The sequence below is a fragment of the Myotis daubentonii genome, chromosome 12 (genome assembly GCF_963259705.1).
Source record: "Myotis daubentonii chromosome 12, mMyoDau2.1, whole genome shotgun sequence".
Taxonomy (NCBI): Eukaryota; Metazoa; Chordata; class Mammalia; order Chiroptera; family Vespertilionidae; genus Myotis; species Myotis daubentonii.
Window position 1 is genome coordinate 61194910 of NC_081851.1, and position 22721 is coordinate 61217630.

The 22721-nt window shown below is 41.3% G+C and overlaps 1 protein-coding gene across 9 annotated transcripts in view; it reads left to right on the forward strand.

The window, feature by feature from the left end:
* The first annotated feature begins 2303 nt into the window (after positions 1-2303).
* The window catches only part of ATL2 (atlastin GTPase 2), a 50550-nt gene continuing 30132 nt past the window's right edge, over positions 2304-22721 (forward strand). For 7 of the 9 annotated variants that reach the window (XM_059660074.1, XM_059660073.1, XM_059660075.1 and 4 more), the window contains exon 1: positions 2304-2460. In XM_059660074.1, the coding sequence (XP_059516057.1) occupies positions 2343-2460 (118 nt within the window). In that variant the 5' untranslated portion in view covers positions 2304-2342. Of the gene's footprint in view, positions 2461-7335; positions 7482-22721 lie in introns of all 9 variants that reach the window. The other 2 variants (XM_059660080.1, XM_059660081.1) reach the window with 2 other exon arrangements.

Consider the following 22721-nt stretch of genomic DNA (forward strand, 5'->3'; position numbering starts at 1 on the left):
ATTTGAGTAAGGTCAGATAGCCTGTACAGCTTCCGAAACTGCCTTGGAGTAAGTATATTACATTCAGCTTCAAAGGCCTCAGACCTCCGTCAGTACTCTCAGCAAACAGCACCACGTTTCCAGCGGCTGTGTCTGCATGTGTTCCCGAGGTTCCCTTTCTGCCTTAAACTGCAGGAAGCCACTTTGTATGTAGATGTCTGGAGAAATTAATGACTCATGGGAGCAGTCATTAGCTATATCTGTTATGAGTTGATGTGCAGAAATTCTAGCTTCTTCATCCCTTGGTTAGAAACAAACCTTAAAAAGAAAAGAAAAGAAAGAAACCTTAGGTGTACCAATTCCCAGAGTTTCCCAGCAAAATTACACTTCAGTTGTCCACTCATGAGGCACCCTTTATTAGTCAGCTCTGGCAGCCATAACTAAATACCACAGATGGAATGGCTTTAACAAGAGACATTTTCTGTCCTGGCTGAACCCAGTTTGTTAGAGCGTAGTCCCCATGTACCGAGGTTGCAGGTTTGATCCCCGGGCAGGGCACATACAAGAAGCAACCAATGAATGCACAAATGAGTGGAATGGCAGGTCGATGTCTCTCTCTCTCTCTCTCTCTCCCCCCAAATATATATACATTTTCTCACATTTCTGGACATAAGAAGTCCAAGATGAAAGTGCCTCAGGGTGGATTTCTAGTGAGGGCTAGCTTCCTGGCTTACAAATAACCATCTCACTGTATCCGCAAATGGCCTTTATTTTGTGCCTGGAGAAGGGGGGGAGGCTAATTTTATTTTTCAATTACTATTTGTATTCAATATTACTTTGTATTAGTTTCAGGTGTACAGCATAGTGGTTAGATAATAATATATTTTACAAAGTGTTCCCTCTGATATTTCCAGTACCCACCTGGCACCATACAGAATTATTACAATATTATTGACTAGGCTCCCTATGCTGTACTTTACATCCCCATGACTATTTTGTAACTACCAATTTGTACTTCTTAATCCTTTTCATCCAGTCTCCCCCACCCCAATCCCCTCTGGCAACCACCAGAGAAAAGGAATTTCTAATGCAACTGTGGATATGCAACTGCAAAAGAATAGGGACCATGTATCACAGAAGCCTCCACGCAGGGGTCCTCAAACTATGGGCCCGCGGGCCACATGCGGCCCGCCGAAAACATTTATCCGGCCCGCCGGGTGTTTTTGCCGCCGCTGTGTGCATAGGAATTTGTTCATAGTTTTTTTTTAAACTATAGTCCGGCCCTCCAACGGTCTGAGGGACAGTGAACTGGCCCGCTGTTTAAAAAGTTTGAGGACCCCTGCTCCACAGGCTATTTTAAAAGTTGTTTATTAATTGATTGATTTGAGAGAGAGAGAGAAACATCTGTTTGTTGATCCACTGATTTATGCATTCATCTGTTGATTCTTGGATGTGCCCTGACCAGGGATCAAACCCACAACCTTGGCTTATTGGGAGGATGTGCCAACCAACTGAGCTACCCGGCCAGGGCCCACAGACTATTTTAAAAAGTGACCCGAACTTTTTACAGGAAGTCATTGGATCCCTACAAGAAAGTTCATCACTCGGATCTGCTAAAATTCATTTTCTGGTTGGAGAGCTTTTGGGCTTGCCCCTGCAAGGTGCTAGCGGCTGGAGGGCAAGGGTATGCACACTTAAGAAGATAGGGGAGGGTCTTACAAGTAAATGGAGGTATTGCAAAGGAACCATAGGATGGTGTGTGGAGGGGAAGCAACATCAGGGACCTGTGTGTGTGTGTGTGTGTGTGTGTGTGTGTGCGTGTGTGTATGGGGGGTTTGGGGGGTGTGGGGGAATCAAAAGGGAAAGCAGGGCGCAAGCAATAGCTGGGGGTGAGGGCGGGGTGGCAGGGAGGGAGGAGGGGAATAGCTGTGGAGGAGGAGGGGTGATGAAAAGGTGAGAAGGAAAGGAGTGGGGAAGCAACCTCACGTGCAGGGCTCCCAAGATTATGGAGAAAAGTTGTCAAGAGAATGGGTTTAGGGAATTGGGGAGGAGGGACTTGGTCCCAAGGAGATGCCTCCTGGGTTTCCTGCAGCCCAGGGCTAAGGGAGTGGACACAGATCCCCGGGCTGCGGGGGGGTGAGACCGGGCGCTGGGGGCGCCGCCCAATTCCTCCCAGAAGGGAAAGGCGAGGCAAACCCCTCGCCCGGCCCGCGGAGCGGGGGCGGAGCCAGGGCGCCGAGGGGCGTGGCGAGGACCGGGAGGCGAGGCGGAGGGCGGCGCTAGGACCCGCCGGCTCCCGGGAGGTTGATAAAGCGGCGGCGCCGTTTGACGTCAGTGGGGAGTTAATTTTAAATCGGTACAAGATGGCGGAGGGGGAGGAGGTGGCGCGGAGGCAGCAGCCGCACCTGGAGCTGCGGCGCCGGCGGCGGACCAGCGACCCCGGCACCGAGGTTAACCACGTCTCGTCCACGACCTCGCTAGGTACGGGCGGTGGGCGGAGGCCGCGGGGTCCGGCCGGGGGGCGGGCGCGGGCCGCTGGGCGCGCGGGCTCCGGCTGCAGGCGGCGGGGTCGTGGCCGCGGCCGCTCGGCTCTCCTCCCGTCGCCGTGCCGGGCAGCCGGGCTGTCGCGCTGCCGGGCCTACCCCCGCCGCGCCCCGCGCTCCCGCCGCGCGGGGCCTGAAAGGGCGCCCGGCGGCCGCAGCTCCCGCAGCTGTCGGGGCTCGGGAGGCGCGCGTCTGCGCCCGGCCCGGCCCCCTGCCCGCCGCGTGGCTGCCGCTGCGTCCGCCCCGACCCGAGGGGGCGGCCTTGAGCCGGGGCCGAGGACCCTGGCGCGGGGCGGGCGGCGGCGGGGCTGGGTCCCGGAGAGGTCGGGGCGCGGCGGGGCGACCTGTCACCCGCGGGCGCTCGCTGCCGTGTCCCGCGTGCGGAACGGGCGGCCGGGTGACCCGGGAGGGACGGGCCCGGCCCCGCGGAGGAGGAGCGCGCGCGGGGAGCGGACGCCTCGCTGCGGGGTCGGGACGCTCTCCGGGCACCTTCCCGGAGGGAAGCGCCGCCCGTGGGCCAGGCTGCGCCCGGCGCTCGCGTGCCCGGCCCCTCGGCCCTTGCACCCCTGGGCGCGGCGGCGCGTGGCCAGGGTGCGAGTCCAGACTTGGTTGTCAAACTGGGGCCCGCGTCAGCCGCTCAGACCCTCCGACGGAGCGTGTCCGGTGCGAGGTCACCTGACCCCTGGCTCCCGGGTTTTGCTGAATTGCTGTTACCACCGCGAGTGCGAGCAACGCCCCTGCCCCCCGAGACGCGGGCGCTGCGCCCCTCTCACCGACAGCACCCCTCTATTTCGGAGGTCAGCATTTGCTCTTCCACCGTAGCGCGAGCTGAACACATGGAGTTCGGTCTGGGAATTTTGATGGTACTTAAAGGCTTTTATATAAATCGTAAAAGCTTGCAGTGAGGGCAGTCCGGCCATGGCATAAGGTTAAGAGTTTGAAAATCGCGAGTTCATATTTAGTGCAGTTAACAGAGTTCTCTCTTCCCAGAATCTGATTTAAGATTTTTTTTGTGTGTGTGTGTGAGATGAAATGTAAAACGTTTTGATAAAATAGTAACGATGAAGGCTCACTTAAATAGAAAAGTTTCTGGGAAATGCACTTCTGCATTCACGGTAGCCCTGGGACGTGTCGGAGGTGATGCCAGATGGTAGTGATTTGGTAAGGGAAAAGAAAACCAGGAAATAAAGCTTATTTTAGTATTACCTGCCAACCAAAGCACATGGCAGAACTGTTTACACAGGAAAAATAAATAAATAAATAAATAAATAAATAAATAAATAAAAGGAAGTTTTGTCCTAGATCTCTTCTGGTTGGGATTCTCAAGTAATTGGCATTGCAGATGGATTGGTTAATTTAGCGCTTTTGGACCCTAAGGGATGTGTGTGTGTGTCTGTCTGTATATCTATTTCTCTGTGTACTCGTCTAATCAGAAGCGTAAGTTTTTACTCAGTTGTGGCCATGAACATCGTTCTTATGCTGTGGTACACTGAGAAGAGATGGGATCCTTAAAACTGGACAAACACGCTCACCATTTATTAAATGCTCAGTCTGCTGCTCACAGATTGTAGCATTTTCTCTCTCCTTATTCTAGAGTTAGCCTTCACTTGATAGTCATTCCTAGCAAATGAACGCCTAAAACAGTCCCTCTCCCTGCTCATTTGCTCTGAGTCACCCATTACTACATTAGAAACCAAATAACTTGTTAAGATTTTTTGTTTAAAGGAAGAGCAAACAGGCGAATGAATAGGGACTCATCTGTTTTCGACTGTAGAAACTCTTTGTCTCCCTCTGCTTTCTGGATGAGTAAAGTTGAAGAGCTAAGTTGGGGTGAGTCAGGTGCAACTCCAGTAGTTCAGTCTTAGGAAGGTGCTTCGTGTCTCTTTTAAGAGAAATGCTTACTCTTTTAGGAAGTGTAGGATCTTTATAAAGCATTAACACTCATATTTTAATGACTTTGTAGGATGATAGGATGTATGTAGATGTGATTAAACCTAATTAGTCAAGTTTGGAAATCCTTTGAAATTATTTTTTTGGGGAAGGAAGGAACTGTCTTAGAGTAATTTATTATAAGGAACAAGTTTAAAATGAGATTATTCTGGCCTTAATTAGAGTGCACCTATTTTGGAATTCCTTTTTCGTTTGCTACTGTTCTGTAACTTTAGGATAAAGTTTTTGAATATTCACAAGTAAAAATAATTTCTTAAAATTGTTAGAATTTTTCCAAAATTGTGATTTTTCCATCTGTCTGATAGTAAGCAGCTGCCTGGAAGACTGTCATCTAGTTTGATCCTGTAGTTCTAAGACATGGTTTTACTCTTTTTATTTTTTAAAAATATATTTTTATTGATTTCAGAGAGGAAGGGAGAGGGAGAGAGATAGAAACATCAGTGATGAGAGAGAATCATCGATTGGCTGCCTCCTACACGCCCCACACTGGGAATCGAGCCAGAAAACTGAGCATGTGCCCTGACCAGGAATTGAACCCTGACCTAGGTTCCTAGGTAGACACTCAACCACTGAGCCAGGCCTGTGGGGCAAAACATGTTTTAAAAATTGCAACACTTAGTAGCAGTATACATAAAAAAAATTGTGCCCCAGTGAAGACCTGTTTGACATAAAATTGTAAGCAAAGCCATTTAGCAGGCAGGCTCTCAAATGTAAGAGCTAGAAATGTAAGGGATGGGAATAAAAGCTAAACTTTTGTAATGGTCATTTACAGCTTTTACCAAAGGAGGTTTTCCCTGGGGTGGGTGCTGAGAAACAGCCTTTTTTTTTTCTTTTCTTTTTAAAAGTGTAATAGTACTGTAGTCTCTATAACCATTTTGGAATTTCACAACGCAGAGTACTAACCACTATACGATCACGGCGAGCTACTGGGGACCTGACCCATTTTGGAATTTCAAAGTTCAAGTGTGTTTACAAACTTTCCGGACATTATTTAACTTAAGGAAGATAGTTGGGAATATAAAGTAATTGAACTTGATTCCCCAATGAATTCATTACTCATGTAAGTTTCTTCCGATCCTTTACTCTTAGCACCCTTAGTACAGAAGACTCTGGTTGACGGCTTTCTCTGATAGCTTTAAAAATGGCTAGCAGAAAAAACCCCATTAACCTGAAAATACGATGGCAATAGGATAATACTTGTTACTTTATAAAGTACTTTAAACATCTGGCTTTGATTTTATTTTCTTTGAAAATCTTTCTGTGAGGGAATTAAGTTTCCCTATTAGAGGGAATGATTGTGACTTGTCACAGAAACTACTCAGAGGCCCTCTTACTTAGAGAAAGTAGGAGGCCTTTCTTCATTGAAAATTATCACAATTAGAGATGACTGGGTAAAACTTTGAAGTCTGATATCATATCAATGAGAAGATAGGGTTGTTAAAAAGTAATGGGTGGCTCAGTTGGCTGGAGTGTCCGCTGGTACACCAAAAGGTTACAGATTCGATTTCCGGTCACGGCACATCCTAAGTTGCAGGTTTGAATTGATTGATGTTTCTCATTTCTCACATCGATGTTTCTCTTTCTTTCTTTCTTTCTTTCTTTCTTTCTTTCTTTCTTTCTTTCTTTCTTTCTTTCTTTCTTTCTTTCTTTCTTTCTCTCTCTCTCTCTCTCTCTCTCTCTCTCTCTCTCTCTCTTCTCTCTCTCCCTCTCTCTCTCTCTCTCTCTCTCTCTCTCTCTCAATAAAAACATATCCTTGGGTGGGGATTAGAAAAAAAAAGTAAAGATGGGGCAAGTCACTAAGTGAAGTGGGAAATTAAAAATTTTTTTAAAAAAATCCTCATCTGAGGTTATGTTTATTGACTTGAGAGAGGGAAGAAGGGAGCGAGAGAGAGAGAAACATAATTGGATAATATTCGCCCCAACCGGGGAATCGAACCCTCAACCTATGTATATGTATGCCATGACTGGGAATTGAACCCACGACCTTTCGGTTTACAGGACAATGCTCCAACCAGTGGAACCACACTGGCCAGGGCAGGAGTGGGGAATTTTAAAGTAGAAAGGGTAATGGTAGATATTGTAGAAAGAAGTAGAAGTAATTAAATAGAACAATTTTGCTTGTGCACATTGAGAAGCACGAAGTCTTCATAAATGCAGAGCCAAGATAACTACTGTATTTTAAAAATGATTTTTCCAGTTATTACTAACCACAACTCTGTGTGTTTGGGTGTACACATATTTGCTAAACTTGAGTAGAAATGTGTGTATATAGGAAGACACACTCAATACCCACTCTGGAGCAAATGGCTATAAGGTAGTTGATTTTATGGGCAGATGTCTATTTGAAACAACTGTTAAGTCATGAAAGACTAGTGCAGGGGTGGGCAAACTTTTTGACTCGAGGGCCACAATGGGTTCTTAAACTGGATGGGAGGGCCGGAACAAAAGCATGGATGGAGTGTTTGTGTGAACTAATATAAATTCAAAGTAAACATCATTACATAAAAGGGTACGGTCTTTTATTTCAATAGTTTTATTGCCTGCGGGCCGTAGTTTGCCCAAGGCTGGACTAGTGTATACATCCTGTTTTTACACAAGGAGATAGTTTGTACTTTTCACTGACTTTGGGTTTAGCCTTCTGGCCAATACAAGTAGAATCTAGGGGATTCCCTTGCTAATGTGCCAACTTAACAAAATTTACTTACATAATTTGTATTTCTATGGTTGGCATCAAAATAACCAGTAACTCTATGAACTTGGTGAAGAATGTAACTGATGAAAGTTGCTTATCTAGATCTCTCATACATTCATCTTTTTATTGCATAATACGCAGATTGTGGGGGTTATGTTTCTTTAACCATAGAGAAGAAAGATGGTGTATGGAAAAAGGAGGAGGAATCCAAACCTGAGTGACTTCACTTCAACTCTCTGGTCCTCGAAGCCTATGACATATGGGAGTGATGATAATCCCCTAACAGGGCTGCTATGGGAAACAAATGAGATGACGGGGTACAAGTGCTTTGTAAATTGTAAAGTTGTCTGTGCTTAAGACACAGTAATAGATATGTAAGGAAATGCCAATTTGACTACTTGTGCTATTATTTATATGTGTTTATTTGCAACCAGAAAGTCTCTTCTAATTGTTTTTCTGTAATGTGGACAGAGGTTTAGTTTGGACAAGGGTGGTAGGTAAATTTTTAACTTTATGTGTAAAATGGTGATAATGTGTTCATGATTAGGGTATTGTGAGTGTTAAATGTGATAAAAATGCTTAACCCAATGGAAAACATTCTATTAATGGTAGTTATTACTATAATTTGTGGTTATCTAAGAGGAGACTTTGAATGAAAAATTAATTTGTAAAATAGGTGACTTGAAAGGTCCTTGTTTAGTTTTTTATAAGATAAAAATAAACATCCATACTTCTGTCATTTTAATAAACTTGCATTTTAGAGGATCACTTCATGTGGCAAAATAGTCTTCTGAAATTGCTTATTTCAATTACAAGATTCAATATGAATTCATTTTTTAGTTAAGGTCATGACAGTTTCCAAGTAGAGTGCTTTTTAAACAGTAAACATGCAAAATCTAACGATGGTCTGTTATGCACAAGAATTACTAAAAAATGATTGACTTAATACCACACTAATTATTATCATATATAAGAAATAGCTGATGAATGCATCAATAAGTGGAATCAACAAATGGATGATTTTCTCCCCCCTTCCCTTCTCTCTCTCAAATCAATAAAAAAATTTTCCCCTTTATATAATAATTTATAGTAGAGTCACAAGTAGTGATTAGAACATAGTTATTTTGACCAGTGACTTACTTTTGAGTTCTATAAACTTCCTATGACCTTCAGAATGGATTCAGAATGGAGGCTTGGATTACTCAGTAATAACATTTCCCCCCTCCTACAAAGTTAATAATCACCTTATTGGTCTTTAAACTTTTTTTGATTATTAAATAGATAATTTATGAAGGCACTTTGAAGCTTTAAAGCCTTCCTTAAATTCTTTAAAGGGGGTGAAATTGGCACACTAAACAAGCTGTTTTTTCTGTATTTGAATGAATGTATTTATGAGATATTAAAAGTTGGATTAAGTTCACTTGTATTAGAATGGAGGGTGATTTTTTGAATAGGAGAGAAATCTTGGCTGGAAAATGAACCTTGTTCTTAGATTTTTAAAAAAGACAGTTATTAATTAGATCTTCAGAAATTGCTGTTTTCATCAGCACTTTAATTTTAAAATAAGTATGTTAATATAGACTGGCTACGTGGAGTTTTTGTTTACAATTGAGAGGCTTTTTACGTATTGCAAGAAAATGACAGTGTACTTGGATATTGTTTTCAAAAAATTCTAAATTTAGGCTAGAAGGTCAAGGGAAGGTCAACAATTGTAGCTGATGCCAAATGTCTTACAACTGGATGTTAAGATGGAAATTTTTTTAATATTTTATTTTTATTGTTGACATTATTACAGATGTCTCACCCCCCCCCCCCCCCCCCTTTGTCCACCTCTATTCAGACCTTTCTCTCCCTCCCCTCCCTCTGGCTTAAGATAGAAATTTACTGCCTTTAAGTTACAGCTAAACTTGTGATTGATGGAACAGGGTTTGTGACCACAGCTCTTTACCTAAAGCAGTGATATGATAATTCACACCTTGTTGTAAAAGTTTAATTTTTTTAAATTTAAAAAGCAATAATCTTTGTAGACACTTGGAAAACACAAAATAAAAAGGAAGAAAGTAAAAATCATATCAACTAGTGGTAACCACTGCTGACATTTTAGTATACATCTTTTAGTTTATATCCTTTTGTAATTTTTCCTAAATTAAGATCTTACTGTAATTTTGTAATTTACTTTTTCATTTCATATTGTATTTCCCTATGTGATTAAAAAAATCTCTACAACATGATTTCTTAAGTGGCATTGAAGTACTACTTAACTAATCCTCTTTTTGGGTGTGGGGTTATTTCTTGTAAATAATGCTGGCTAAACATCTGTGTAGATAAATCTTGACATTTAGGATAGGTTATAAAGTAGATTTGTGAGTCAAATGGCATGTATATTTTCAAGATTGAAGACACACATCAGTAAATCCATTCAGAAAGGTGTATCCAGTCTGTCTCCCATTAGAATTAGTTTTGTGCTTATTTACAGATACTTTTGTTTACAAGTGGGCGTTATTTAAAAATGCAACACAGGTAAAAATGGAGATCTTACTGCTTTATTTACATATCTTTGGTTACAATTGATGTTGAAAATTTAATAGGATAACTGAATGCAAATTATTAATTGTATATGTTCTTTGACCATCTCTCAGTGTTTCTCTTATTCTTTCATAGATGCCCTTTTGCATACAATAAATTCCTTTTCATATTTGCTTTTTAATTAAAAAAATTTTATTTATAATTTACAGTATTACAGATGTGCCCCACACTGTCTCTATCAGTTGACCATATTGGCGTGGGTCAATTTCTAAGGTCTGTTTTGTTCCATTGGTCTATATACCTGTTCTGCCAGCACCAGGCTGTTTTGATTACAGTGGGTTTGTAGTATAGTTTGATATCAGATATTGTGATCCCTCCAACTTTGTTCTTTCTCACGATTGCTCAGGCTTTTCAGGGCTTGTTTTGGTTCCATATAAATTTGGGGATATTTGTTCTAGAACTATGAAATATGCTGTTGGTATTTTAATAGGGATTGAGTTGAATCTATGGTCATCTGCTTCAGTGTCCAGTAGTGTGGTAGACTCCAAAGTTTAGGAGCTGGGTTCAAATCGCCACCACAACCAAGCTTCAGCTTCCTTAACTAAAAACACACACAAAAACCCCCACTTTAAAAGTTTAATATGAAAAGATAATGTCTTAAAAGCACTTGGCATGTATTGAGTGTAGAAAGTTACCCCTTTTTCAGGGTAAAGGAGAACCTTATGGGACGGATTAGTTTTCTTTTGGGGGTAAAGAAGTGGAGAAGGACAGGCCAATAGACGACCATATTTAGACAAAGAGCTAGCTTTTTTCCCATTGATGTTATAAGTTGACACCTACCTTATAAAAGGGCTTTGCAGTTGCTTGTAATGAACACCTATGTTGAAAAGTGCAGAACAGCCTCCTGTTCTAAGCTTTCATGTAGATGGGAGATCAAATAGAACTTACGCATATTTGTGATTACAGTTTATCATTAAGTTTATAATTTCAGAAGTAGAAATTACTGTGTGCCAGTGTTGTTGAGGAAGACTTCATGGAGATGGGTGGACTTTGTCAGGCCTTGAAAAATGGGTTGGTCTTAAGAGAGCGTAGTGTAGGATGTACTAGTTTGAAAGATAAAGATAGTAAGGGAGCTTTTTGCAAAATAGTTTAAGCACTTGTCTCTCCTTTCTAATAATTTTTCTAAAAGGATTGCTTAAAAAAGTATTTAAAAACAATTAGAGAAAGGCAGTTGAAAGAACAAATGGTGTTAGAGCAACCTTCCTATATAATAAAAGGCTAATATGCAAATTGATTGAATGGCTGAAGGACCGGTTGCTATGATGTGCGCTGATCGCCAGGGGCAGACACCTCAACAGGAACTACCCCCTGGTGGGAGCGCTGCTCAGCCAGAAGCTGGGTTCATGGCTGGTGAGTGCAGCGGCGGGAGCCTCTCTGGCCTTTGTGGCAGCACTAAGGATGTTCGACTGAGGGCTCCCGCACTGCAAGAGGACGCAGGCAGGGCTGAAGGACTTCCCCTCCCTCCCCCTGAGTGCACAGATTTCGTGCACCGGGCTTCTAGTGTTTAATAAAAGAGGAATATGGGCTGTTTTCCTGTACCCCAGTAGAGCAAAGAATTGATTTAAATAACTGGAAAATTCTTAGGAAAACTGCCTGAGCAGTCCCAAATGTGACTTCTTAAGAACTATAGAGCCCTAACTGGTTTGGCTCAGTGGATAGAGCATCAGCCTGCGGACTGAAAGGTCCCAGGTTGGATTCTGGTCAAGGGCATGTACCTTGGTTGCGGGCACATCCCCAGTTGGGGGCATGCAGGAGGCAGCTGATCGATGTTTCTCTCTCATCGATGTTTCTAACTGTATCCCTCTTCCTTCCTCTCTGTAAAAAAATAAATAAAATATATTTAAAAAACAACAACAATCAAAATAAACAAACAAAAACTGTGGAGATGTGTTCCTTCTTCCTGTTTTTGAGCAGGTGTATTTTAGGAATGTCTAGTTCAGTGATGGCGAACCTTTTGAGCTCGGCGTGTCAGCATTTTGAAAAACCCTAACTTAACTCTGGTGCCGTGTTACATATAGAAATTTTTTGATATTTGCAACCATAGTAAAACAAAGACTTATATTTTTGATATTTATTTTATATATTTAAGTGCCACTTAACAAAGAAAAATCAACCAAAAAAGTGAGTTCGCATGTCACCTCTGACACACGTGTCATAGGTTCGCCATCACTGGTCTAGTTTAAAAGAATCCTGACATGTACTTTAAAATTTCCATGCTAGAGAAACGATGAAAGGAGAGTATGCTGAGAATTTCTGACTTTCTTATCCCTTTTGTTTTCTCAAGTTAGTTACATTTTATCTAGCTGGATAGACGTTGGTTTTTGGTACTTTTCCCTTCTTTTTACTCCTTACAAATTTTGCCTTTATTGAGCCAAGTTTGGGATTTGAGTGTATACTTTACTCCCCCCCCCCCCCTTTTTTAAACTGCTGCTTTAACAAGTCATCTGAGGTAGAGTGTTGTGGCAAAATGGAACTTAAGCTTCTTATTTCCAGAGTCTTGGCAGATAGATACCAATTTGAGATTTGTCATGAAAACCCTATTCTAAATTTAAGCTTGGGTTCTGTGTGCATTGTTGTTATTAATTTTAGTGACTCCTTTCCTAACTGGTTATCCCAAATGTCAATAGCTCTTTTGTGGGGTTAATATCTTTTGACTTACTATGGAGTTAATTTTGGGGGGCCAAAAAGGGAATGTTTAAACTATTTGTCTGAGTCAAGGAAACCTACTCTGACTTTGGATTCCTGTCCCCTGTGTTACAAAACTTTGTAGCCACTGTATCAAAAATACTTTTGAAAATAGAAATTTAATGCATTGTTGCTTTATAAAGGCTTATAAGAAAGAGAATGTCTCATAAAAAATATGGAGTAATTTAGTGTTATTTGTTGCCTAGTCCAAAGAAGGAGGTTGAACTAGCTAGCTCTTACATGCATCACTTTCTCTATTTACTGTCACCTCCTCACTTTGTGCTTCTCACCTTATTCTCAGTCTCTTCCAGTTGCCTTATATCTGATTTCTCTGTTTTTAGACTCTCATTACACTTCTTACTCACTCATCACTTTCACCTTATCTTTCTAACACAGTTTTGATCTTATCACTCCTCTGCTTCAAAATTTTCCGTGGCTCTCTTCAGGATAATGCCAGTACTCTTAGCCTAAACTTTTAAGTTTAGCCTTAATCTGATTTTCAGGGCTCAGAGGGATGCCGCCTTCTCCAGGATGTCTTCATTAATAACCCTAAATAGTCAATATAGCATTTTCTTTATACTGTTCTTTTATGCTTGTTTGTGTTCAAACCTTAGGAGTTAGGATTATTATTAGCAAATTATACATCTCTAGTATCTAGCATAGTGCCTTGCTCTCTAATTACTGGCTTGAGGTATGTAGGGTGGGGACCTTCCTCACTTACTCATGACACATCGTATAAGTCATTGTGTTAGTGAATATGAACTAGTGAGTTACACATTTATTTATATTACATATAAATATATATGCATATCTTACCAAAGGTGGGCAAATAAAATTTTATTTTATTATTTATTTATTTAGAGTTTATTTGAGCCCAAACTGACTGATGACATATGCTAGAGAGCAAGATCCCAAATGCTTCTGCATTTTATATTTTAAAAGTGTAGAACTTAAAATTTTCCCTTCAATAAAGCTTATGAATGAAAAAGAATTGTTTCCCAAATGGGTGACTGTATAAATGATTGTTTTGACAAGGAAATTTTTGAAGAAAGTAATGGGAAAAATAACTGTATGCCAAAATTTGTTATAAAAATGAGATATACCCCTCTCCTTTTTGTTAAAAAGTTGTATTTTTTAAAAAAACTTTTTAATGATTTGAGAGAGAGAAACATTGGTTTTTTGGTTCGCTTATTTATGCGTTCATGGGTTGATTCTTTTTTAAAAATATATATTTTTATTGATTTTAGAGAGAGGCAGGGAGAGGGATAGAGAGATAGAAACATGGGTGAGAAAGAAACATCAATTGGCTGCCTCCTGCACCCCCCCCTATTGGTGATCAAGTTGGCAACCCGGGCATGTGCCTTGACTGGGAATAGAACTGTGACCTCCAGGTTCATGGGCCTGGGCAACAAATTGTATTTTTGGTAACTTTTTTCAATTTTCTGAAAGTCTTGAGCACATAAGAATTCAGCTTTGAGTTTATTCAACAAACTTGTTTGGTTGGCACAGTTGGAAGATGATGGATTTGACTATTATAAAGACCTGGGTGTGTATCCCTACTTGATTACTTTAAAATGTTATGTCCTTGCAGATTGCTTAATCTAAGCCTCAGTATCCTTTATACAAACAGGAAACTCATTGCTACCCCCACAAAGTGATTTTGAAGATTATAGAGATATTATGCTATTACTAGAGGCCCAGTGCATGAAATTCATGCACTCGGGGGAATCTCTCAGCCCAGCCAGTGCCCTCAGGGGATGTCCAATTTCCGGCTTAGGCCCGCTTCCCGTGGGGAGGGGGCCTAAGCCAGCAGTTGGACATCCTTAGCGCTGTCATGGAGGCGGGGGTACCACCGCCACTACCACCATGCTCGCCAGCTGTGAGCTGGCTGAGCAGCACTCCCCCTGTGGGAGTGCACTGACCACTAGGGGGCAGCTCCTGCGTTGAGCATCTGCACCCTGGTGGTCAGTGCGCGTCATAGCTACCGGTTGTTCTGCTGTTTGGTCGATTTGCATATTAGCAGGTGTTCAGTGAATATTTATTGAGAGAATCAAGACTTATATACCTTCCACTTGTGTTCTTATCGTCCCCTGAATCAAAATTACCTTGGTGGTTTTCAGTGCAGTGTTTTTATAAAGGTAGATTACTGGACCCCATATCTAATCGGCTGTCTCAGCACTGGACGAGAAGTACAAGAATCTGTATTCTAAACAAGCCACCCTGGTGGTTCTTAACATGTTAAGCGCCCAGCCTGTCTTGTCTTCGGGATGGAAAGTATAGTGTCAGTCACTGGTGACTGACAAGGCGTTTAACATGTTAAGCTTTAGAGTGCATGGGACTCACAGTTTTATTGTGTGGCTGTACCTAATTAAATACTGACAGTGTAACTCAGTTTTAGTCCCATGTATAATTAAATTACAGATGAATTGACCATTCCATAGCAAATATTTTCCTGTTGATCTGTAGAGAAGAGTTATGTGTATCTGTAGTTTTGATTATTTTAGTTATTCTAGTTTTTGTCACAAAATCCAGTATGACTCAGAACTTTAAGGATCTAGAAATCTAGAATACTAGATGTTTACCAATGCACTTCGCCCAGACAAAATAAAACCCTTTAAACCACAAATAATCTGTATTTGTTATTTTTTTACTGACAACAAGAATGGATGATGCCCTGGCTGGCTTGTCTCAGTGGTTAGAGTGTTGGCCTGTGGATTGAAAGGTCTTGTTTTTGATTCCCAAACAAGGGCATGTAACTGGGTTCTTCCCCGCCCTGGGTCAGGGTGTGTTAGGCAACCAATCAATTGTTGTGTCTCAGATCTATGTTTTTCTCTCGTTCCCTCTCCCTCCCTACCTTCCACTCTCTCTAAAAAATCAATAGAAAAAAAAAATCCTGGTGAGGATTAACCAAAAATAAAAAAATAAAAGTAAAATAAAAAAAGAATGGATGAGCTGATATCAGGGATTTAAGTGAAAAGCATAATTCAAAAGTAGGACTGATTTAGTCTCCTTTCTATGGCTGTACCACCTGAGAACAGTGGTTGGTCCTATAACATTTAAAGGCAGTTTGGTATAGGAAACAGCTTGGGCTTAATATAAAAACCAAGGTAGAAATCTTGATGCATATACTACTACTTTTAGCTGTAGAATCTTCAAGAAAAAGAAATTTTAAACTTGTTTGAATATCCGCATTTCCTTCTCTCTAAAATGGGAATAATTGTTAAAACACAGGGTTGTTGAGAGGTTTCCTGTGACGGTGCCTGGCATAAGTCAGAATCATAAGAGTCTCAGTGAAAGTAAATTCTGAAGCAGTTTAAAATACTTCATTAAAAACAGTTGTAACATTTCAAACTTATAAAAATGACAGGAAACTGTAATAGATGCCCAAATGTCCATTGCATAGATCTGTTAATATTTGCCATGTTTGTTTAGAATCCTTTTTTTAAAAAGAGAAATAAAGTGTCACTGTGTGGTTGAAGGGTTCTCCCAACATCTCTCTCCTTCCTTTCCCCCACAGATACAAGCCTCTCTGGAAGTGATATATATGTTTCCTGGTTTTTAAATAGTTCTGTAAAATGTCTATATATTTTCCCTAAATAATACATAGTATTGTGGCATATTAAAATTTTTTTTTTAGTAAGTGGCTTAAACTATGTACTTGTGGCTTCACTTTTTTTCATTTTACATTGGTTTTGAGGTTTATCCATGTGTGCACATTTAGATCTTATTCATAATTTCAATTCTCTATTTCATGGTTTATTCGTGGATATTTAGGTTCCAATTTTTATTTTTACTGTTACAAACAATGCTTCAGGAAACAAGAGACCTTGTCTCTTTCTTCATGTGCATATGTGTAAGAATTCCTCTAGCATATGAACAGAGTTACCTAAAAATTAAATTTAAAAAGTTTCACTACTGTGTACTTTGATTGTTTAAAAATTTGGACCAGGGAGCAAAAGTATACCCCCACTCCCCAAAGAAAGAGCAGATGCAAGAGTCTTGGGGTGACTTGGGTGAGATTTTTTGCAAGACTTTCCTTTAGAAGAAAATAGAGAAGAACCTAAATGAGGACTCTTAAGTTGCAGAGCCTAAATAGAATTTTTCTGAATTTGTGTTGTTGTGCAGAGTCCCATGAGCCATTCATTACTCATTGTAGCATCTTTTAACTAGCCAACAAAATTGCTTTATAAACTCCAGCCTCATTTAAAATATCTAATTTAAAATTAATTTCAGTTGAAAAATATTTTTTATCTCAAAGTACGCTGATATCCAAATGTATTCTTTAAGAAGTACTTAATATTTGATGATAAGCTTTGGGAAAATACTTTTAGCTGATATATTTGTAATCTATTTTACATTTTTCTTCATCTATTTAGATAAATGCATGAAAGAATTTTTATGATTCAGTATTCTTAAAATGGGAACAGCAGAAATTCTGTTGCATCAGTGCTGGTTACTATGGAAACAGATTTCAAGTGCAAAATAATATGTAAATCTTATAGGAAAACCACTTTTTGTTTATCTCTTGACTTGATAGTAATGAAAGAAGGAGATGAACTACATCATATACTCTTTAAAAGCATTTTTAAAACTTGGTGATTTAGGATGGTCTTGTTGGTCAAAGGGGTAAAGCTAATGAGGGACATTATCTGAAGGAGCTCAGAACAGGCCTCCCCAAGATGTGCCAGTTTGGCCAATGAATTATTTTGTGCTGAAGGCAGTTGAGACCCTACCCCTCCTTTTTTAAAAAAATACATTTTACTGATTTTTTACAGAGAGAAAGGGAGAGGTATAGAGAGTTAGAAACACCAGTGAGAGAGAAACATCGATTCAGCTGCCTGCTGCACACCCCCTACTTGGGGATGTGCCCGCAACCAAGGTACATGCCCTTGACCGGAATCAAACCAGGGACCCTTCAGTCTGCAGGCCGACGCTCTATCCACTGAGCCAAACCAGTTAGGGCGACCCTACCCCTCCTTAATTACCTAGAACTGTGGTCGGCAAACTGCGGCTCGTGAGCCACATGCGACTCTTTGGTCTCTTGAGTGTGGCTCTTCCACAAAACTTTGTGGCCCATGTGCAGAAGTAGGCTTTCGGCCTGGGCGAGTCTATTTTGAAGAAGTACTGTTGGTATTTGGCTCTGTTGACTAATGAGTTTGCCGACCACTGACCTAGAAGAATCTGAATTGGGGGCCTTGCTCACAATAAGAGTTATTACCAGAGATAACCTTTTATGGCTTATCTATAGGGCAGGGCAAACTTCTACTTACTGAGCCTCTGTTTTTACCGTCCTGTCAATGACCTTTCTCCCCTCTGAAGCCTCAAGGCATCTTACCTCATTTCTTGGCTTAGGCTGCCATATACACTTCATTTTACTTTCTGTCTCTGAACCTGTCATGCTTGTAGGGGTTCCCATATCAATATATAATTAAATTTGGTTATTTTTTTGGGTCTCAAATCAATTTAAATAGACCAGCTGTAAGACTCTAGAAAGAGGGTAAACTTCTTTCTCCCCCACATATCTGATGTCTGACATTGTTAATAGTTCCTCTGCAGGAGTCTGTAAAGTTTTTATTTTGGCAATTTGCATTATAGTTCCAGTTTCATATGAGAGAAGTTTAACTTCATAAGTTCTTTAATAACATTATTTTATAGGAGCAAATAGTTAAAACCTTTTTTTTTTTTTTTTGCTAGTAATTGATTGGCTAATAGCTTCTTTCTTTCAAAAACATAGTTTATTGAAGTCCAAGTCTTTGTCTGTCTTACTCTAGGCCAGTGGTCGGCAAACTCATTAGTCAACAGAGCCAAATATCAACAGTACAACGATTGAAATTTCTTTTGAGAGCCAAATTTTTTAAACTTAAACTATATAGGTAGGTACATTGTTATTAACTTAATTAGGGTACTCCTAAGGCTTAGGAAGAGCCACACTCAAGGGGCTAAAGAGCCGCATGTGGCTCGCGAGCCGCAGTTTGCGGACCACGGCTCTAGGTAGTACCTATTTGGGGCCGGGGCAGGGAAGTAGAGCACTACTATAAAAGTTAACCCAGGTGACTGATGATAATTCCTTACCAGTAGTTTTCAACTCTAGCTATATATCATGTCAACATATTAAAATATTTTTTACATTTACATTTTTAAAGTAGGTAGCCAGAATGGATGGTTAGTTGTGTCATAGTATTAGCGGTTTCCCAGAAAGAATGGATGATTATAGTTGAGCTTAAACATTTTTCTTCTGTGGGAACTTTAACATCACTTGAAACTACATGAAATGAAATAAAATGATATTTACATACTAAACACTTGGAAATATTGTGATCCTGGGTACTCTTACTTCCTGTGGACCAGCAGTGTTGGTATGTTGGGGTTAGAAGTGTGCAGTTTCAGGCTCTACCCTGGATTTACTGAATCAGAACATGGATCCCCAGGTGATTCATGTGCATGTTAACAGTTTGTGAAGCACTGCTATAGAGGAAATAATACTAAATTAGTAAGACCTGGCCCTTTAGTGGTCTAGGCATGTGTTTTCCTTATCTTTAAAATGGGTGAGTTTGGCTACATAATGTCCAAAACCCCTGTGAGTGATATGTTAGATTTAATTTTAAGTACAGCAAGTTCTTACTTAATTTTGATGGATTCTTAAAGCTGCAGTGAAATTACATATAGCATAATCAAGTTTACCGTAAGCTAATTGATAATAAACAAGAGTTAACCCTTTGCGGTCGTATTAAATTTGGACATGGGTGTCGTACTGGTCAGAATTAATTTCCATTGAAAGAGCAGTGATACATAACATGCAAGATTATGAAGGATAAACAAGATTTATTAATTCTTTTTTGGAACTACGTCACCACTAGTAGAATCACTACAAACGTTATCACTTTCTACGTCAGAGTCAGTATTCAAGGTGCCAAAATAAAACTCTTCATTGTTACTTTCAGATTCGCAGTACACTTCTTTCGGTAACTTTCTTTTTGCCGTTTTGGAGTATTATTTTGAAATATCTTAACAAGCGAGAATGCCTAATTACAGTTAAATGTAATTTGTAAAGCTTTATTTGAAATTCTGCGAAGTATCTCCAAAGCTTATCGATTTCTTCACTCTCAAAAGGCAACTGACTCGCCATGGTGTTTTGCATGGTGTTTTGCATGGTGAGTGTGGAACGACCGCGTTTGTTTATATTGAGTTTCGATATCTCTGATTTGTCGGGGCAATGTTTTGGTTCGTGACAAGGTCGCTTAGACACTTAAGAGCTTTCAGAGAAATTATGAACTGATACATGAATGAATAGAGTTAAGATTCGTACGGTTCCTTGCTGTGGTGGCTGAGAGCAGACATATGACCGGAACGGTAAAAAAGCTTTGGTGACTGAGAGTAGACAAACGACCGCAAAGGGTTAAATTCCTGTAGCACATTTCTGGTCATAAAACATCACTAAACTTATAAAGAAAGATCCCAAACACTTCTAATATTATACATTGAAATAAATATGAGCTATATATACATTCAAAAAGAATAGAAACAAGATTGTTATTTTCCATTGCACTTATTCCAGTTCTGGGTAGCAGGTACCGGAACACATCCCAATAGCTCAACCACCACCATCACACTCATGATGTAGAACATTTCCATCTCAAAAAGTTTCCTTGTATTCGTTTTAGTTGGCTTAGCTTGGTCTGCTATAACAAACTAGAGGCCTGGTGCACAAAAATTTGTGCATTCGGGGGGTCCCTCAGCCCGGCCTATGCCTTCTTGCAGTCTGGGACCCCTTGGAGGATGTCCACCTGATGGCTTAGGCCTGCTCCCTGGGGGATCGGGCTTAAGCTGGCAGTAAGACATCCCTCTGGCAGCCTGGAAGCCCTCGGGGGATGTCCACTTGCCAGCAGGGAGCAGGCCTAAGCTGCAGTTGGACATCCTTAGCGCTGCTGAGGAGGCGGGAGAGGCTCCCACCACCACCGCTGTACTGGCAGCCATCAGCCTGGCTTGTGGCTGAGCAGAGCTCCCCCTGTGGGAGCACACTGACCACCAGTGGGCAGCTCCTGCATTGAGCGTCTGCCCCCTGGTGGTCAGTGTGTGTCATAGTGACCAGTCATTCCCAGTCCTTCTGCTGTTAGGGTCAGTTTGCATATTACCCTTTTATTATATAGGATAGAGGCCCTTTGCATGGGTGGGGGCTGGCTGGTTTGCCCTGAAGGGTGTCCCGGATCAGGGTGGGGGTCCCGCTGGAGTATCTGGCCAGCCTGGGTGAGGGCTGATGGGTGTTTGCAGGCTGGTCACACCCCCTTCAGGGTGGGGGTCCCCACTGGGGTGCCTGGCCAGCCTGGGTGAGGGGCTTATGGCTGTTTTCAGGCTGGCCACAACCCCTTTAGGGTGGGGGTCCCCACTGGGGTGCCTGCCAGTCTGGGTGAGGGGCTGAGGGCCGTTTTCAGGCTGACCAAGCCCCTCCAGCGACGGAAGCTCCCAGCCTCTCCTTTTTTTTCTTTTTCTTTTTTTATTCTAGGATTTATTTACCTTCTATAATTGAAACTTTGTTGCCTTAAGTGGAGCTCAGAGCCGGCCAGGGTGGGCGGGAGGGAAGCCTCTTGTTCGCTCCAGCTCTGTGGCCACGGCCGGCTTAAAGCAGGTATCTGGGGTTTATTTACCTTCTATAATTGAAACTTTGTTGCTTTCAGTGGAGCTCAGAGCCCGCCGCGGCAAGTGGGAAGCTTGGCTTCCTCCATCATTGGGGCAACCAAGCCTCCTGCTTGCTCCAGCTCCGTGGCTGCTGGCCGCCATCTTGGTTGGGCTAATTTGCATATGGTCGCTCTGATTGGCTGGTGGGCGTGTCTTAGGGCATAGTGACGGTACGGTCAGTTAGCATGTTTGTCTTTTATTAGTGTAGATTACCATAGACTGAGTGACTTAAGCAATATTTACTGCTCAGTTATGGAGACTGGGAAGTTCAGAATCAAAGTGTCAGCAGATTCCGGTGAGAGCCCTCTTTCTGGTTTTGGAGATGGCTATCTTCTTGCTGTATCCTCATATGGTGGAGAAACGTTATGTCTCCCAAGTCTCTTATTAATCTCATACATTAGGGTTTCACCCTCATGAACTAATTATCCCCCAAAGGTACTACCTCCAAGTACTATCACATTGAAGATTAGGTGCCAGAGGCCGGTCCATCCTTGTTGCTTGACACAGTCACTGCAGGGAGGAAACATCTGCACAGCATATGTTTCAAGGGACTTGGCATACTGTTCTTAATATGTTTGCTCCCCTTCTTAGCACTATGTGTTCTAACCGGGGCCGCCTCCCCGAGAAAGATTGTTTCCCCAAGGTGGGGATATTTCCCTGGAGTTAGGGATTAACAGGACTAAGGAAGGGAATAAATCAGTAAAACCCTTTAACTAAGTGCCAGGCGGGTAGTTAATCACCTTAACTACGAACAATCACGCTTAAGCTACATAATCTTTACTTAGGCCATTGTCTTTCAGTTACTTCCTTGTAGCTTAACAGAACAGTAGAGTAGTGACCTTGGAATGGAGATAACAAACTAACCGGAACCTTTGGAATAGATAGATAGGATTAAAATCAACAGAACTAGATGGAGGTGGGATTTTTGGCAAAGGTCAGATAAGAAACTATGGACGTGAAACAAGGAACTGTAGAAGGTCAAGGGAGGACCCAAAACATACCATGATGTGACTATAGAGGCATGCTTATAGGATCAAATGGTATAAATACAGATGTAACAGGAGAATAAAGAAACTGGCTATGCTGATCATCTGAACACTGTCTCCGTGTCCTTCATTCTTCGCTGACTCCGCCCACACCTTTGGGAACCCCTGGACTGCCAGGGCTGGACCCTGGCAATTAGGGCTTCAACATACAAATTGAGTGAGGCAGGTACACAAACGTTTAGTCCATAGTAGTAGTCAGTTCTCTTTCTGTATCTTCTGTTCCTGGCAGTCACTCATCTGCTTTGTTACTTGTAGATTTGCTGTTTCTAAATTGAATCAGACATTACAATATTTTGCATGTGGCTTATTTCACATAGTATAATGCTTTTTAGATTTATTTGTGTCATTGTGTATTTCAGTAATTCATTTCATTGCCAAGTAGTAACCCATTGTATGGATTTAACACACAATTTATTCATTTTCCAGTAAATCAACATTTGAGTTGTTTCCAGTTTATGGACATTATGAATAAAGCTGCTATGAACATTTGTGTTCAAGCCTTTTGTTGTCATATGTTTAATTTCTCTTTTAATTACATAGGAGTGTGATTGCTGGTTGTATGGTGAG